Here is a 17836-nt window from a genome sequence, read left to right as displayed (position 1 = left end):
TACTGTAATGAACCTATGACTGCAACATGATGGATAAAGAGGAAACTGCAGGACTTGAGCAGGTGAACATTTATTAGGACAGACCAGGGAAAACTAGTACCCTTCAAATACCCCTCCCCCACCCCCCAATAGTTTTTTGTGCGTCCTGTCCTGCAGTGTAACATGCAACATGGACTACTGGATGCCTTTTTTGTGCTGGACAGCTTTGTTTTGTGCTGGACGAAGGTGAGAAGTTGAGTGGCAAGATGACACAGCTGAGCGGGATCTGGAGAGAGAGACAAGGTGAATGCGCAGGAGAGCACAAACTCCTAATCCTTATTTCAGTTAAAAGGCAAAAACACAGAGTCACAGAGATCCTTTAACCAACCCACAGTCCAAAAACTCATCCAAAGAATTATTAAGGTCCCAAACAGTATGACCAGGTGATTAACAGGGTGAATTAAACAAGGGTAGAGGAACAATGAGGAAATATGATACGTCCGCCCTTGTGTTTAGCCCTCTTTGTGTGAAGACCGATTTGGGTAAAGACCTGCGAGTCTACCTGTGCGAGTCTACCGAGCAAGGACACCGCAAGACGCAAGGTTTCCAACGTTATTTGCACTTTTCTCTCTCTCTTCACTTTCACCCTTTCCGCTTCGGAAAGCCTTTCTGTCTCCTTTCTTCCAATGTGTTTTCAGCAGATTCCAGTTCTCCTCGGCAGACGCAGGACATGGCGTTCTCCGAGAGGACGATGCATTTCCCACCTGTGGCCCCTCACCCAGATCACCTCGCCGCCGGCCTCTTTTTCTCTTGCCCTGTAGAACTGTCAGTCGGCGGTGAACAAGGCGGACTTCATTCCAGCTTTTGCTTAAACCTCAGCTGTTCAGCTGCTTGCACTTACGGAGACCTGGATTACTCAACAAAACACGGCCACCCCAGCCGCGCTCTCCACCGGCTTTGCTTTTTCTCACACTCCTCGCCCATCACGCCGGGGGGGCAGGACTGGTCTCCTAATAGCCGATACCTGGAAGTTATGGCACCCTTTAGTAATCTGTCTTCTTTAGAATATCATGCCGTTAGGATTACAGCACCGATCACAGCCCAAATCATTGTGCTCTAACGACCGCCGGGCCAGCTGGGGGACTTTTGTGACGGGCTGGATATGCTATTGTCTCAATTCCCTGAAGATGGCACTCCTCTCATCGTCTTAGGTGATCTCAACATCCACCTTGACAAACCACAGGCATCTGACGTGCTCGCTCTTCTGAACACGTTTGACCTTAGACTAGTCTCCACTCCTCCAACTCACAAAGCTGGCAACAACCTGGACCTCGTTCTGATCCGAAATTGCACTGTAGATGACATCTCTGTCACTCCTCTGCATTTGTCGGATCACTTCTTCATTCAGCTCACAGTCTTCATCTCTAGACCTTCTCATTCTTCCACTGCATTGGAAACATTCCGCTGCAACCTCAGATCTCTCAACCCAGCAGCTTTCTTCCCTGGTTTCTGCAGCGCTGCCGTCATTGCAGGTTTTATCTACCTACGACACCGACGCAGCCACGGACAGGCTCTGCGATACTCTTTCGTTCTGCCTGGATAGTCTGTGCCCGACATCTACTAGACCTGCTCGTCCTTCAGCTTCCAACTTGTGGCTCACTGACCAGATCCGTGAACAACGCACGGTGCTCAGGAGTGCTGAGAGGAAGTGGCGCAAATCCAAGTCTCAACCTGCTCTAACTGAGTATCAGGATTTACTTCAATCTTTCTCTTACAGTGTCACCAGGGCGAAGACTGAATACTACCAGGACAAGCTCAGCAACACCACAGACACCAGAAAGCTGTTCTCAACTTTCAAATCTCTACTCTATCCACCCCCACCTCCATCACCCACCTGTCTCACAGCTGACGACTTTGCCTCCTTTTTTACCAACAAGGTGGCAGCCATCAGCTCCCAGTTCTCTCCTCCGGACAATGACATTCTGCTTACTAAACCTGACGATGCATCTCACTTCACTTTTTCAACACTGTCAGAGGACGATGTATCCACTCTCCTCCTCTCACCCTACCACCTGCTCTCTGGATCCGATCCCCTCTACTCTTCTTCAGGCTATCGCACCAACACTAATACCAGCCATTACACAGATCATCAACACCTCTCTCACAACAGGCACCTTTCCCACCTCATTCAAGCAGGCCCTGATTACTCCATTGTTGAAGAAGCCTTCTCTGGTTCCCTCCATTGTGGAGAACTACAGACCGGTCTCTCTTCTTTCATTCCTGGCCAAGACTCTGGAATGTGCAGCCTTCAATCAACTCTCTGACTTTCTTTCCCGGAACAACCTCCTTGATGTCAATCAGTCTGGCTTCAAGAGTGGTCACTCCACAGACGGGTGGCAAAAGCTGCAGGTAAATCTTCTGTGCTTATTCTATTAGATCTATCTGCAGCCTTTGACACTGTGAACCATCAGATTCTCATGACTGCACTCTCAGACCTGGGCATCTCTGGATCAGCTCTAGTCTGGCTTCAGTCATACTTTTCCGAACGAACCTTTAAGGTATCCTGGCAGGGGCGTGTCTCTGACTCTTATAACCTCTCCAGTGGTGTACCGCAGGGCTCAGTCCTTGGTCCTCTTCTTTTTTCAATCTATACTTCTTCTCTAGGCTCTATCATCCATTCTCATGGCTTTTCTTATCACTGCTATGCAGATGACACTCAGCTCTTCCTGTCTTTTCCGCCGGATGACTCAACTGTCTCATCTCGCATCTCTGCCTGTCTCTCTGACATCTCTGCCTGGATGAGAAAAAGACACCTTTAACTCAACATACCCAAAACTGAACTTCTAGTCTTCCCTGCCAGACCTTCAACTCAACAACATCAGCATTAACATTGGAACTGCAGTGATTGTCCCCGCTAAGTCAGCCAGAAACCTGGGGGTCTTCATTGATGATCAGCTGATCTTCACGGAACACATCGCCACAGTCTCTAGGTCGTGTAGATATGCCCTCCACAATATCAGAAAGATCAGACCCTATCTGACGGAGTACACAACCCAACTCATTGTTCAGGCGTTGATCTTATCTCGCCTGGATTACTGCAATGCACTACTGATGGGTTTACCGGCATCCACGACCAAACCCCTCCAGATGATCCAAAATGCGGCAGCACGCCTCATTTTTGATCAACCAAAAAGGTCTCATGTCACACCGCTCTTCAGATCTTTGCACTGGCTTCCGGTGGCTGCAAGGATCAAGTTCAAAGCTCTGTCTCTTGCCTACAGAGTGGTTAACTCCACAGCTCCATCTTATCTCAATTCAATCGTTCAGGTCTACATCCTCCCCCGTCCAAAGCGCTCAACCAGGGAATGTCGTCTGGTGGTAACAGCACCACACAGTCGACACCAAGGAAAACTGTTCAGCTCAGTGATCCCACGATGGTGGAATGAGCTGCCTATCTCTGCACGCTCAGCCACCTCACTTGCAATCTTTAAAAAACTGCTGAAAACAGAACTCTTCCGCATCTTCCTTTGCACTTAAAAAAAAAAAAAATAATAATAATTCTATTCAATTCAATTCAATTCGATTCAATTTTATTTGTATAGCACCAATTTACAACAGAAGTTATCTCAAGGCACTTTACAGTGTAAGGTTTAAGACCTTACAGAAAATATTTATACAAAAAATTATAGAGAAAACCCAACAATCCCATTTGAGCAAGCTTTAGGCAACAGTGGAGAGGAAAAACTCCCTTTAGAGGAAGAAACCTCCAGCAGAACCAGGCTTATAGTGGGCGGCCATCTGCCTCGACCGGTTGGGGTGAGTGGAAAGAGAAGAGAGAAAAGAACAGCAGGCAATAAAGACAACAACAAGCAGCAAGAACATTGGGCAGATGAACTGGATTCTGGAGATGTACAGCTCCAGGCCGAGGATACCTGCAGAAAAGTACAGAGAGAGGGAGACAGAGAGGAGGAAACACAACTAAAAGAGAGAGAAGACACAAAGTTAATGACATGCAATGGTAGCATTTGCATTGACACAGGAGAGAGGAGAGGAACTCAGTTTATCAGTACAGGTCCCCCAGGAGATTAAGCTATATCAGCATAACTAAGAGATGGTTCAGAGGCTCTTTAATGAGTTATTGGGACATCCCATTAATAAGGAATTACAATAGTCCAGTCTGGAAGTAACAAATGCATGGACTAGTTTTTCAGCATCACTTTGGGACAGGATGCTCCTAATTTTAGCAATGTTTCTTAGGTGAAAAAAGGCAGTTCTAGAGATTTCTTTGATGTATGAAGTGAAGGAGATATCCTGATCAAAGATAACTCCGAGGTTTCTTACAGTATTACTTGAGGCCAGAACTAAGTCATCAATGGTGAGAATGTGTTTAGACATAGTGTCTCTGAGATTTTTAGGCCCAAACAGTATAACCTGTCTTGTCTGGATTTAGGAGAAGGAAATTGGAGGTCATCCAGGTCTTTATGTCTTTTAAGCATTCCTGAAGCTTGACTAATTGATTGGTTTCTCCTGGTTTCATAGATAAATATAGCTGGGTATCATCTGCATAACAATGGAAATTTCCTAATAATATTGCCTAAAGGGGACATGTATAAAGTGAAAAGAATCGGTCCAAGCACAGATGCCTGTGGAACTCCATAGCTGACTTTGCTGTGCATGGAAGACTCATCATTAACAGTCGTCTACAAACTGAAATGTATCCGATAGATACGATTTAAACCACTCTAGTGCTGTTCCTTTGATTCCAATGACATGTTCCAGTCTGTGTAATAAAATGTTGTGATCTATAGTGTCGAATGCAGCACTAAGATCTATAGAGAGTATAGAGAGTAGTCCGTTGTCTGATGCCAATAGAAGATCATAAGTAACCTTTACCAGTGCTGTTTCTGTACTATGATGTACTCTAAATCCTGACTGGAAATCTTCATACAAGTTATTGCTGCGCAGGTGGTCATACAACTGCTTAGAAACTATCTTTTCAAGGATTTTAGAGATAAAGGGCAGATTGGATATTGGTCTATAATTCGCTAAGACCCCTGAGTCCACAGTAGGCTTTTTGAGTAGGGGCTTGACTACAGCAACCTTAAAAGCCTGTGGTACGTAGCCTATTTGTAAAGACAGATTGATCTGATCCAATATGGACGTGCTGATCAAAGGTAAGACATCCTTGAGGGATGGGATCTAAAAGACATGTTGATGGTTTAGAGGAATTAATTACTGAAATTAATTCAGAATGATCTACGGGGAGGAAACAGTCTAAGTACGCGCGTGGATCTAGAGTTCTTGTACAATCCATGCTATATGCAGGAAGGATCTGGTCAATTTTTTCTCTAATAGTTATGATTTTATTTGTAAAGAAATTCATGAAGTCATTGCTGCTGAGAGTTGAGGGAATACTAGGGTCAACCGAGCTGTGACTCTTTGTCAGCCTGGCTACAGTGCTGAAAAGAAATCTACGGTTGTTCTTATTTGCCTCTATTAATGAGGAGTAATATGAAGTTCTAGTTCTACCCTTTCATTCTCACATCTCTTGAAACAGTAACACTTTTTTGATAGCGCTTTGATGTTGTTTCTTCTTGACTTAGATTTTGCTTGCTTGCCTTGTTCCTCTCGCTTTGGATAAAAGCGTCTGCTAAATGACTAAATGTAAATGTAAATATTGTACTCAGAAAAGGAAACAGGAGGTCTAGAGCAAGGTTCTAACAGCCACATTGTTAGTGAAGAAGCTGGCAGAGTTATGTGCAGTAAGTGAAGTGGATGGAGTGGGCCGTATAGTTAAGTGATCTGAAAGGCGAGAATAACTTCTTGGTGATGGTCATAGTAGCAGGTTCTGATATTCAGCCAGAGCAGGCGGGGCTTTGCAGAGTGTTGTTCAGGAATCATATGAATGGGTCAGGGGTTAGAAGATGAGGGACAGGTAGAGCTAGAGGACAGAGGGAGGAGGCTTTGAGATGCTGGGGTGGTGTTAAGGGTAGAAAAGGCATATGGAGGGGGTAGGACTGCAGAGACCAAGAAGGAAAACTGATCAGGATTGAGCAATTTGAGGTTGTGCTGGCAAAGTGTGGGGATCAAGGCATGACTCAGAAAGCTGTAAAAAAGAAGTGATCTATAAACCTGAGAGGTGACTGAGAGGTCGTGTGTGGTTCAGTTCTAGGTGAGAATTAGCTCCAGGTGTTTGGGGAAAGTTAGGAGCAGTGTTAAAGCTCAGACAGGCTTGGATGTCGGCAGCCTGGGTTTTGTCAAGGTGGATGTTTGTGTCTCCTAGAGTGGTGACAGGACAGCCATCTGGCCACATATAATAACGATGAGGGGTGCTGTAGCCTTACCTTCCTTTCATGATGGATGAGGACAAGGAGAGAAGAGACTCTGACTGGGCTGGGTCTCATCGGTTGGTGCAGGTTTGCCGTGTTAAATAAAATAACTCGTGGTTCAAACATTTCATATTCACATTCTACCTGAGATTTTTATCTTCACCTATTTAGCTGGAGGAATGAAGACATGGGTTAGGGGAACAAGGATTTGAGATTATAGGAACTTAGTCTTACTCAGTGTGTAGTCTGGGTGTGGGACACACCGATTGTGAGCTTTGGCCTGTTTCCAAAGAAAAGCTTGGACAGAGTTATGCAACAGTGGTGTGGGCTCTCCAGGCTTTATATAACACTAATTCCCTGTCTCTATGCCCATGCTTGCCCTCACTGTTTCTGTCCTCTCTCTGATGAAGAGTCAGAGTCAGTCAAAGAAGAAGTTAGGATCACACACACGCACACTTCTCACTTCACACTCTTCGAGCTAATGAAGCATCTCTGACTCTGCTGTCGCTCTCCACCAGGTTTGTTTTAACGGCTGCTAGGAGCCAACAGTGAACAAGAATTGAAAATGAATTCTGATTCTGTCGGGCACAGAGACACAGATTTGATATAAAAAAAAAAAAAAAAAAAAATTTTAAACCCCCCACACAAAAAAAAAAAAAAAAAACATGAGCCAGGAAATAAGATGGATTTGTTGACGAGTAGATTTAACCCCGCTGAGCTCTAGTTTAATCTTTGAGTTAACGTGACACAGGACAGAACTGTGTGTTGTTATATAATCATCTGGCAATGGAAACAGAAGCTGAACAAAATAATGAGCTGATTCCAGAGATTTTAATCTGACTGAGAGGAAGTAGCTCATTTCATTTCTAAAACATCATCACTGCCGAGGAGTGTGTGAACAAAACAGGACAAATGTACTGTTTCATATGTCTATCAGTGGAGGGTGTTCAGGGTCTCATAATCCTTCTATGGCTGTGGAATATCTGGATTTATTATCAGCAGCACCCATTGATATTTCATGTTACAGTATTTAGTTTGTCATTACACTGAATAAATGCTCCACTGCTGTTCAATTTCTCAATTTCTTTTTTACTTCTTTGTTCAATAAAAAAGAAGTAATACAACAGATACAACTTGAAATACTTTAAATTCAGTATTTGACAAACTAAGTTGTCTAAGACGTCAAAGTTATTCTAGGAAAGACAGATTTCTTACATTATAAACATTAGACTTTTATTGTGAAATAATATATTGTATAGCTTCAGCAATACACCATGACATCATCTATCATTACACTACACACTGCATCACAGCCTTTAATAATGCTTAGCTTGTTGCTAGCCAGGTGTAATGCACCTAACCTATCTGATAAGTTAGCAGAGGCTAACTGTGGCTAACTTGCTTTGTTCGGGTCACATAGTTTTTTTAATTAATTTAAAACTGTCCCGGGTCACAGCAGGTTCTGGTACAATAAGGGGGGGCCCCATTAACAATCTCAGCGGAGTAGGGTTAAAATAAATATTTCTATTTTTCATTTTTCAGCATCTTCTTCTTGTCATGCTGCTGCACCAGGCTGTTGTGCTCCTTACTGCCGCCCCCGTGATCAGAAAACACCCCCCTGCCCCAACAACCACAGTGTCTGTGACTTTGCAACAAACTGACTTCAGTTCAGACATAAAAAGTTTTACTGGGTCTGAACCCCCATATGAAGACTGAACAGATTTGTATTAAACTGTGTTCAGAGTAAAATATAAAGTGCATTTCTGTGTTTCAGTGCGTTCAAACAGACTTAACTATTTAACAATGCTGAAGCTCAGAAACCTGATTCACCTTCAGCAGGTGTCGGCTCCGATGTGGTTTTTTCTGTTTAGAGATTTTCCTGTTTTTTTGTTTTTTTTTATCTTCTTCTTCTGTGGACAGAGTCTTGTCTCTGCACCTGGAGATTATCTTAATAGTTGACACATAAAAACAACAACAACAACAACAACAACCTGCAGTTAGTAATCTGTATTATAGTTAAGGTGAAGCTGGGATGTCTGGTGGTAAATACTGTAGCCACCAACAAAACCTTAATCGTATGAAAAACTGGTTTATCAAACACTCCACCTAAGATCAACAGCTTCTCTAAACAGCTCTATGAACGTGACCGTTAATACTTCATACAGTAACATTGGCTTTTACTAAAAAAAAAATGTCCTGTAAAATCTCATAAAACACCCTCACGGGTCTACAGATGTGATGTGACCTGAACACAGCAAGTATCAGCCAGACCCACAAAAACTGTTAAATGATTTAACAAGACAAACTTCCAAACTGACATTCATCTCTTTAGATTTTCCTCCAAAACATCACATGTTTTACAAACTGACATTTTTGGCTGCTACAGCCAGGCTACAAACTAACTAAAGGCTACAGGAGCTAACAGGAAGTACAAGTTTAGTTTAACCTTACTCCATCTACAGCAGTTACAATGAAAACTAAGCTACAGCAGGAGATTAAAGTGCATAGATCTACCCTGAAGGAATCAGGTCCCTTACCCAGGCCAACAGGAACTCATTTTTTGCATAACAAGCATTCATGACAACTCTTATGAAATGCTTTAGACTAATGGGGAAAAAATGGGGCAAAGCAAATTGTGTCCTCAGACTTTCCTAAGTACAGGGTACACCAGGTTTGGACTAGATTTCTTGAAAAAGGAATGGAGACAGGATGACTCAGTACAGATTCCATAAAACAGAGACAAATTAGCGTCAAAAAACTGTCTCAGGAACAAAGACAAGTCCAAGTCAAAACAAGAGGTTCAAGACAAGAATCAGTCCTCAGATCCAATCCACTTAAAGACTCTTGCACACCTGGTGAATTCTAGATTTGGACAAGCTGACTGCAGTTATCAATGTCCAGACATCTGGATTCAGGTGTACTTAAAACCAAGCCTGGGTCTGGTTGTATTTTTGGGTTGGAGTCTGGATGTCAGAGACAGAATCTAAGGTGAACAGAGCCTGAAATTTTAGAGGTTTAGCACAGAAACCAGAGATTTTCGTTATTTCCCCATTAGTCCAGATCAACTATAGCACAAATTCATAAAACCATTTTCTTTCTTTTTGAACCATAACTTTCAAACTTGTTTGAGACATTTTTAATCCTTAGAACAACATGTTCCAGGTCGGTTCTTTAGGACATGGTGCCATGTTGCTGGTCTCTTAAAAAAAGTAAAGAGGAAACTGAAGGAAGATATCCCATCCTTGAACCCAAATGTCCAGAGACTGCTGAGTCTGCAGTCACCCCTCAGCATTGATGAAAAAAGGTTTGATACGTTCAATGCCTTCTACAAAACTCTGACCAAAAATAAATAAATAAATAAATAATCACATGAAAAGCAAAGAAAGTCTTCTGCGGCTTTGTGAAGCACACTTAAGGCCTTGAATCTTTGGGAGGTTTTAAGAAGTCACTTATAAATATGTTTGAGATTTGTGAAGCCGTACAGACCGTCAAATGGGTGAATCCAACAGTTCACAAATCTTTTAAATACTTGCAGCACTCTGGTCAGTCCTTCCTCTCACCATCCAGAGATGATGTCTTTTATAGACTAAGGAGCTAAAGTGATTTAAGTGAAAGGGTCACTGTCATAAAACCAAATTCAGACTACTTCAGAGTCTAGAATGTGGTGTTTCAGTGTTGAGGTCCTGTAAATCTCTTACATCGGAATGTAAAACAGTGTTCTGTGGTGGTCTCACCAGTACGGGGCACTGGTCTCTATGCAACTCCAGCTCTGCCACTCAGGGAAAATCCCCGCTGATGTCCTGGGACTTCCAAATGGATCAAACTCCATCTCCTCCTTTTTCTCTCCACTGCAGTCTCTCTTGATCTCCAGCGGTGCAGGACTCTCCGAGCTCCGGGTTAGGGTGCCATTTGGGTCTGCCACTAGCAGCTGGTAGTTGTTCCCATGGTTGTTATCCCAGAAGGTGTGGTCCCGAGTCTGGTACTGAATGCAGAACTCCACTCTGTTTGAGGGTTCGAGGAGCTCTGGCACTGACACAGAAAAGGAGAAGGTGTCGGTGTCAGGGCAGCCATAAACGTTGTTCAGGTATGGACACTCAATGTCCTGAAAGGAGCGCCACGAGTCAAAGGTGATCCGGACTGAGACAGACTTCTCAAAGCAGATGTTTCGAACCTGAACAGTGCCTGAGAGCAGACGCTCCTGGACAGAACACGTCTCCAGACAAACATGCTGGGCTTTAAGTCGGTTCCTCAGGTCTAGATAGTCTGAAGCTGGCGGGGTAAAATCCAGAACAAGGCCTGAACCATAGTCTGCACAGTCTGAAAGAGGAGCAAAGGTTGTGGATTAAAAAGAGTTTATCAATTGTTATAGTCATTTTGTTTAAATAAAAAAAAAAAAAAAAAAAGGACCAATTTTACCAACAAATTTCTGCTTGTCATTATTCTGAAAAGAGATAATTTTACAGATTATTTATTATTTACTCATTATCAACAACAATGCCACCATTGCATGTCATTATTGAGGAGGCTGCATGCACATGCTTTGACTGGTAGCAGATGCACAACAAACTAAACCAAGGAAATGTAGCAGGAGAGAAATTGCACACCAGCGAGCAAGACAGCAGCCAGACCACAGCATCAACTGGTTCACCACAGCACTGTGTTCTCTTTCCTCTCTTATACATTATGTCAGCAGGTTTGAAAATCGTTGTATCTTGAAATTTGCAGACGATACAGTGACAGCCTGCTGAAAAATGACGAGTCATCTCATGGTCCCGTGGTGCATGAATTTATTAAATGCTGCTCTGAATCATTCCTTTGTTGAATTTAACTAAAACTAAGGACATGTTTATTGATTTTAGATGCAACGCACCAGCTTCTGTCAGCACTGTAATAAATGTCCAGGCTGTAGAAACAGTCGAGTCCTTTAAATACCTGGGCACCATAATTGACAAACTGTCAACAAAATACAAACAAGAAGTCTACAAGGTTGAAAGTGTCCTTACATTTTCTTGTATCTGTTGGTTTTGGCTCAGTGTTAAACAGAAAAGTTGATCAAATGGTTAAAGTTAGTAGTAAATTATTGGAACTCCATTAGGCTGATCGCTAACCTCCAGAGAAAGCAGCTGCTGAACAAGGTACAGTCGATCTTGTCTGACAGCTCCATCCCCTATACCAGCAGTCCCCAACCTTTTTTGTGCCATGGACCGGTTTAATGTCAGACAATATTTTCATGAACCGGCCTTTAAGGTGTAATGGATAAATACAACAAAATAAAATAATATGGCCGGCATAAAAACTGATATTTTCTAAATATATAGGGGTTTTCGATCACAATTAGATTTTTGCCGATCAAAATTAAGTAGTAAAGCAATTTGAAAGGCTTCATTGTCTCAGAGAGCCGGTTGCCGCATATTATGCAGAGCAGGCTTGGTGCGTGGGAACAACCAATCCAAACTCAAAACCTACCTGTTCAAGATTGCATATGCACTTTAATCTACTTTTGTACTTGTATAGTTTTGATTTATTGTGTTGATTTACTTGTATAGTCTGTTTTTGATTTATTGTTGATTGTACAGTGTCCTTGAGTATTGTGAAAGGCGCTTTCAATAAAATTTATTATTATTATTATTATTAACCTGTCACAATAAATCCATATTTCCAGTAGGAATCCTGGTACTGCGTGCTAAATGCAGCTTTCATTTTCTGTGAAGTCATAGGCTCTTCTCCTGGCTCCTCACTGGCTCTTTTACCCTGCGCAAAGAAACTTTCCAAAGATGTTTGTTTTTTGTTCATTTTGTTAGCTTGGGGGTTTCAGTTAGCGCTAATATGTGATGTGTTACTGACCAGAGCTGCCCCTTTAAGAAGGTAGCGGATGTAGACATGTGACCGAGGCATCAAGAGTGAGTCATAGACAGATGTGGAGGAGAGAATCAGGTAATTTTCCAAAAATAAAACATTGTTCAGAATCAAATAATAAATAAAACGGAAATAATGCAAGTTATGTATTATTTCTGTGCGGCCCGGTACCAACTGACAATGGAACGGTGCCGGTCCACAGCCTGGGGGTTGGGGACCACTGCCCTACACCCTTTGTGTCTCGTCTCTCCTGTAGTTGTGTTTCCTCCTCAATATTCTGTCTTTATTTTCAAAATGTTATTTTTGTCTTAAAATGCAACTGATTAACTCTTAATAGAATAACTAACTGTTTTCCTGCTATGCAGTCACCTTTGTTCTCTCCCAGGTGTGTTCCAGCTTTGGCGCCCTCCATCTCACTCAGGTGGAATTGCAGCTCACTCAGCACATCGTCCTCAAACTCACTGAAGATGTGAACCGCAGTGAGCGCCAAACCTTGAGAGTCAGCAAACACCACGCTCTTCTTCATCTTTGTCCTAGGCCACAGGGGGCTGCTGCAGACCTCTGCAGCCTCTGTCGTTGAGTTGATCACTGTTGTTGGGGTTGTGGTCACCACGTCACGTCCTGAGGAAAGACACGGTCGCAGTGGTTCACAGGGCTGCAGCAGAGCATCTGATGATGATGATGATGATGAACAACAGTTGTTAGCGAGGAAGGAGCGTAGAGGGGGAGGGCTGGCCAAGCAAATCCTCATGGCCATGTCAACCGGCATGATGGGAGATAGCCCCCCGTGGCGAAGGTTCGGAATGTGGAGGACACTGAGGACACAGACAACAGGTTTTTATAGTGGGTTCAGTGAGTGTTTAATCACCAGTAGAATTTTCATCATTTCAGCTGAAACTGCAAAACAGTGAAACAGTCTGAAATGAAACAGTCAAGATGTATGAAAGTGTCATTTAAACATCTGGTCAAAAGGTATTACAGCCAGTGTTGTATGCAGACTTCTATTTTGGTGGCTCATAAATATTTGAACAAACTAACATAAAGCTAATTTTAAGTGTTATATTTGGTCGAGGCAGATGGCCGCCCACCATGAGCCTGGTTCTGCTGGAGGTTTCTTCCTCTAAAAGAGAGTTTTTCTTTGTCAGGGGCAGATTTCCAACTCTCACTGCCTCTCCACTGGCGTGCCGCAGGGCTCAGTTCTTGGTCCTCCACTCTTTTCCATCTACACTACATCCCTAGCTACTATTATCCAGTCACATGACTTTTTCTATCATTGCTATGCTGACGACACACAGCTCTTCCACCAGATGACTCCACTGTCTCGCTACACATCTCTACATGCCTCGATGACATCGCTGCCTGGATGAGAGAGAGGCATGTTCAGCACAACCTCTCCAAGACTCCAAGTCCTTAAATACAATACGACATAACAACATAGGGTCCACAGTGATTGTTCCAACTAAGTCAGAAACCTTTTTAATATCAGAAAGATCAGACCCTACTTTTCGGACTATACAACACAACTCATTGTGCAGACTCTGGTCATATCTCATCTTGACTACTGAAATGTATTACTGACGGGGTTAGCAGCTGCACCATCACACCTCCAGATGATCCAACATGCAGCAACACATCTCATTTTGATCAATTCTCTGCACTTGCTTTGTGTAGCTGCTGCATCAGGTTCAAAGCTCTACCTACAGAGTGGTCAATTCAAAAGCACTGGCCTACCTAAACCCCCTCATCCTGGTCTACAATCCCTCTCGCCTACTGCGCTCTGCAAACAAACAATGTCTTGTGGTCCCCTCAACTCAAAAGTTCCCAGGCAAAACTTTTTTGCTCAGTGGTTCCACGAGCGTGCAACGACCTACCAACCTCTGCACGCTCAGCTGCCTTACTCTTAATTTTGAAAAACATCTTTCTCTGTACTTGAACCATAAAACTGAAGCAGCTCGTTCTAGAGCGCTTTACTTTATTTGATGTTTGTCTCCTTAGCTTATATATTTTACTTTGTATCTCACTTCGCTTTGTATAAAAGCGTGTGATAAATAACTAAATGTAAATGTAATTTAGTATTTTAAATATTCAATCAAACAAGACTGCTGTTTGTAGAAAATCTGTTCTACACTTTAAGTGAATGGTTTGGGTATTCTTAGGTTTATTAGGATCCTTATACATCTGTCCAATGCCCATTTTGTTTAACACAACTGATTGGAATCAGTGTTTCTGTGGCTCAGAATTTGTGCCAACCACATGCAAGTAAAATGTCAGTAGAAGATATCCGTCCACCGCTGCTCTGGGGAAACAAAGAGTGAAAATTGTCTTAAAATACTAAAACTTTAAAAGATACTGAAATGGTTTTGCTCAATGATACTGCTGAATTTTTTGCCATTAGCTGAACTTTTTGCACTAAATGGGGGCTGTACATTTTATGTTCAGGATGAAATTTAAAACTCTGTACAGCAACTGTGAAAGATACAAAAGCATGTCAATGTGGTACTAAGAGCAGCAGGTTATTCAGGCTTACTTTGGTCACATGACCAAAGCAGGAAACATCTGGACCTTTTTATTTAATTTGACACAAAATAACTTATTTGAGCAGAAAACTTAGCTCTCACAGTACAAACATTAGTAGAAACATTAGCAGAAACCTCAGTACAAACATTAGTAGAAATCTCAGTAGAAACATTAGCAGAAACCTCAGTAGAAACATTAGCAGAAACATGAGCAGAAACCTCAGTAGAAACATTAGTAGAAACATTAGAAACATTAGCAGAAACATTAGAAACATTAGCAGAAACATTAGAAACATTAGTAGAAACATTAGAAACATTAGCAGAAACATTAGAAACATTAGTAGAAACATTAGTAGAAACATTAGAAACATTAGTAGAAACATTAGTAGAAACATTAGTAGAAACAGTAGAAACCTCAGTAGAAACATTAGAAACCTCAGTAGAAACATTAGTAGAAACATTAGAAACCTCAGTAGAAACATTAGTAGAAACATTAGAAACATTAGAAACATTAGTAGAAACATTAGCAGAGACATTAGAAACATTAGCAGAAACATTAGAAACATTAGCAGAAACATGAGCAGAAACCTCAGTAGAAAGATTAGCAGAAACATTAGAAACATTAGCAGAAACATTAGAAACATTAGCAGAAACATTAGAAACATTAGTAGAAACATTAGAAACATTAGCAGAAACATTAGAAACATTAGTAGAAACATTAGTAGAAACATTAGTAGAAACAGTAGAAACCTCAGTAGAAACATTAGAAACCTCAGTAGAAACATTAGTAGAAACATTAGAAACATTAGAAACATTAGTAGAAACATTAGCAGAGACATTAGAAACATTAGCAGAAACATTAGCAGAAACATTAGAAACATTAGCAGAAACATTAGCAGAAACATTAGAAACATTAGTAGAAACATTAGCAGAAACATTAGCAGAAACATTAGCAGAAACATTAGAAACATTAGTAGAAACATTAGCAGAAACATTAGAAACATTAGTAGAAACATTAGCAGAAACATTAGAAACATTAGTAGAAACATTAGAAGAAACATTAGAAGAAACATTAGTAGAAACATTAGTAGAAACATTAGTAGAAACATTAGTAGAAACAGTAGAAACATTAGCAGAAACCTCAGTAGAAACATTAGAAACCTCAATAGAAACATTAGAAACCTCAATAGAAACATTAGTAGAAACATTAGCAGAAACATTAGTAGAAACATTAGTAGAAACATTAGTAGAAACATTAGTAGAAACAGTAGTAGAAACATTAGCAGAAACATTAGTAGAAACATTAGTAGAAACAGTAGAAACAGTAGAAACATTAGTAGAAACAGTAGAAACATTAGTAGAAATAGTAGAAACATTAGAAACATTAGAAACATTAGTAGAAACATTAGCAGAAACATTAGAAACATTAGCAGAAACATTAGAAACATTAGTAGAAACATTAGTAGAAACCTCAGTAGAAACCTCAGTAGAAACATTAGAAACCTCAGTAGAAACATTAGTAGAAACATTAGTAGAAACAGTAGAAACATTAGCAGAAACCTCAGTAGAAACATTAGAAACCTCAATAGAAACATTAGAAACCTCAATAGAAACATTAGTAGAAACATTAGCAGAAACATTAGTAGAAACAGTAGAAACATTAGTAGAAACATTAGTAGAAACAGTAGAAACATTAGTAGAAACAGTAGAAACATTAGTAGAAACATTAGTAGAAACATTAGTAGAAACATTAGTAGAAACAGTAGAAACATTAGTAGAAACATTAGTAGAAACATTAGTAGAAACATTAGTAGAAACATTAGTAGAAACATTAGCAGAAACATTAGTAGAAACATTAGTAGAAACAGTAGAAACATTAGTAGAAACAGTAGAAACATTAGTAGAAACATTAGCAGAAACATTAGCAGAAACATTAGTAGAAACATTAGTAGAAACATTAGTAGAAACATTAGTAGAAACATTAGTAGAAACATTAGTAGAAACATTAGTAGAAACATTAGTAGAAACATTAGTAGAAACATTAGTAGAAACAGTAGAAACATTAGTAGAAACATTAGCAGAAACATTAGTAGAAACATTAGTAGAAACATTAGTAGAAACATTAGTAGAAACCTCGCTCTCTCCCTCACACGAAGCCGCTGTTGCGCACTTTAATATCGCTCCGTTTCTTACCTGGTGCAGTTCATCGGAAACTTTCTCTCAGTAGAATCCACTAGAACTCGCCTCAGTTCGCCTCCAACCACAACAACAGCCCGGGCACGTTTCTATTTTTCGTTCTTTTTAGTTTATTCTCTTTTTATTTTTCAGCCATTTTAAGAAGCAAAAGCTGATGTCTGTCCGCGCGCTCCGACACGCCCCCTGAGAAAGACAGAAAAGCAGCCAATCAGCACTAAGCTGCTCACCCAATCGGCGAATCAGCGCCCTGAACCGCAAGCTGCTTACTCTCTCAGCCAATCATAGAAAAACTAAAATAAAGCAAGCAGGCTCCAGCAGTGACGTAACTGTGGGGCGGAGCCTGTTCTCCGTATGAACGGATCAGTGGGTTTTTGCTTCCCTGAGCTCGGACTGACAGGTTAATACCTCAAAAGCCTTAAATAGACCGTACGGACCAAACGTGTGAGAGCAGCTGTGATATAAGACTGGAAATAATCAGAAAGTTCACAAAAGTTTTACATTTCCAAACGGTTGTGTGTCAGAATCAGTGAAGATACTCCATGTCTGATCCAGTAAAACTCACATTAAAAAAATAGAGTCTACACAATGAGATTTTACCCTCAGAAGTAATTGATAAAGAGGAAAGTAAAAGGGCGACAGCAGGGCCAGATGAAGAGAATTAACAGGAAGCGTGAAACATTAAAATTGCTACCAGTTAGGAAGATGCTGAGAAAATGTTAACTGGTGACACATCCAGCTCAGTCATGGGGGCGGTGGTTCATCATGATACTAATTAGTTTCTATGTAAGAAGTCTCATCACTAATGGCCACAAATTGCAAACCTGCAAAATTCCCTTAAATAACATGTATAAAGGAAACACAGTGGCATTTTTAATATGAGCATATACAGCAATAAGGTATAGCTAAGACTCCAGTCATTTGTTTTTGTACTCAGAATAAACCAGTACTGTTGGAAAAGTG

The 17836-nt window shown here is 41.1% G+C and overlaps 1 protein-coding gene across 1 annotated transcript; it reads right to left on the bottom strand.

Annotated features, from left to right (window-relative positions):
• Nucleotides 1-7376: 7376 nt before the first annotated feature.
• LOC113156650 (protein phosphatase 1 regulatory subunit 3C-B-like) lies at nucleotides 7377-17046 on the bottom strand. Its single transcript, XM_026351890.1, has 3 exons — nucleotides 16874-17046; nucleotides 12534-12979; nucleotides 7377-10625 (listed from the first exon to the last, which is right to left on the bottom strand). The coding sequence occupies exons 1-3, from the start codon at nucleotides 16885-16887 to the stop codon at nucleotides 10039-10041; spliced, it is 1047 nt and encodes a 348-aa protein (XP_026207675.1). The 5' UTR covers nucleotides 16888-17046; the 3' UTR covers nucleotides 7377-10038.
• Between the last annotated feature and the right edge of the window lie 790 nt (nucleotides 17047-17836).

This window comes from Anabas testudineus, chromosome 19 (genome assembly GCF_900324465.2).
Source record: "Anabas testudineus chromosome 19, fAnaTes1.2, whole genome shotgun sequence".
NCBI classification, from domain to species: Eukaryota; Metazoa; Chordata; class Actinopteri; order Anabantiformes; family Anabantidae; genus Anabas; species Anabas testudineus.
This window is presented reverse-complemented; position numbering and strand designations above follow the sequence as displayed.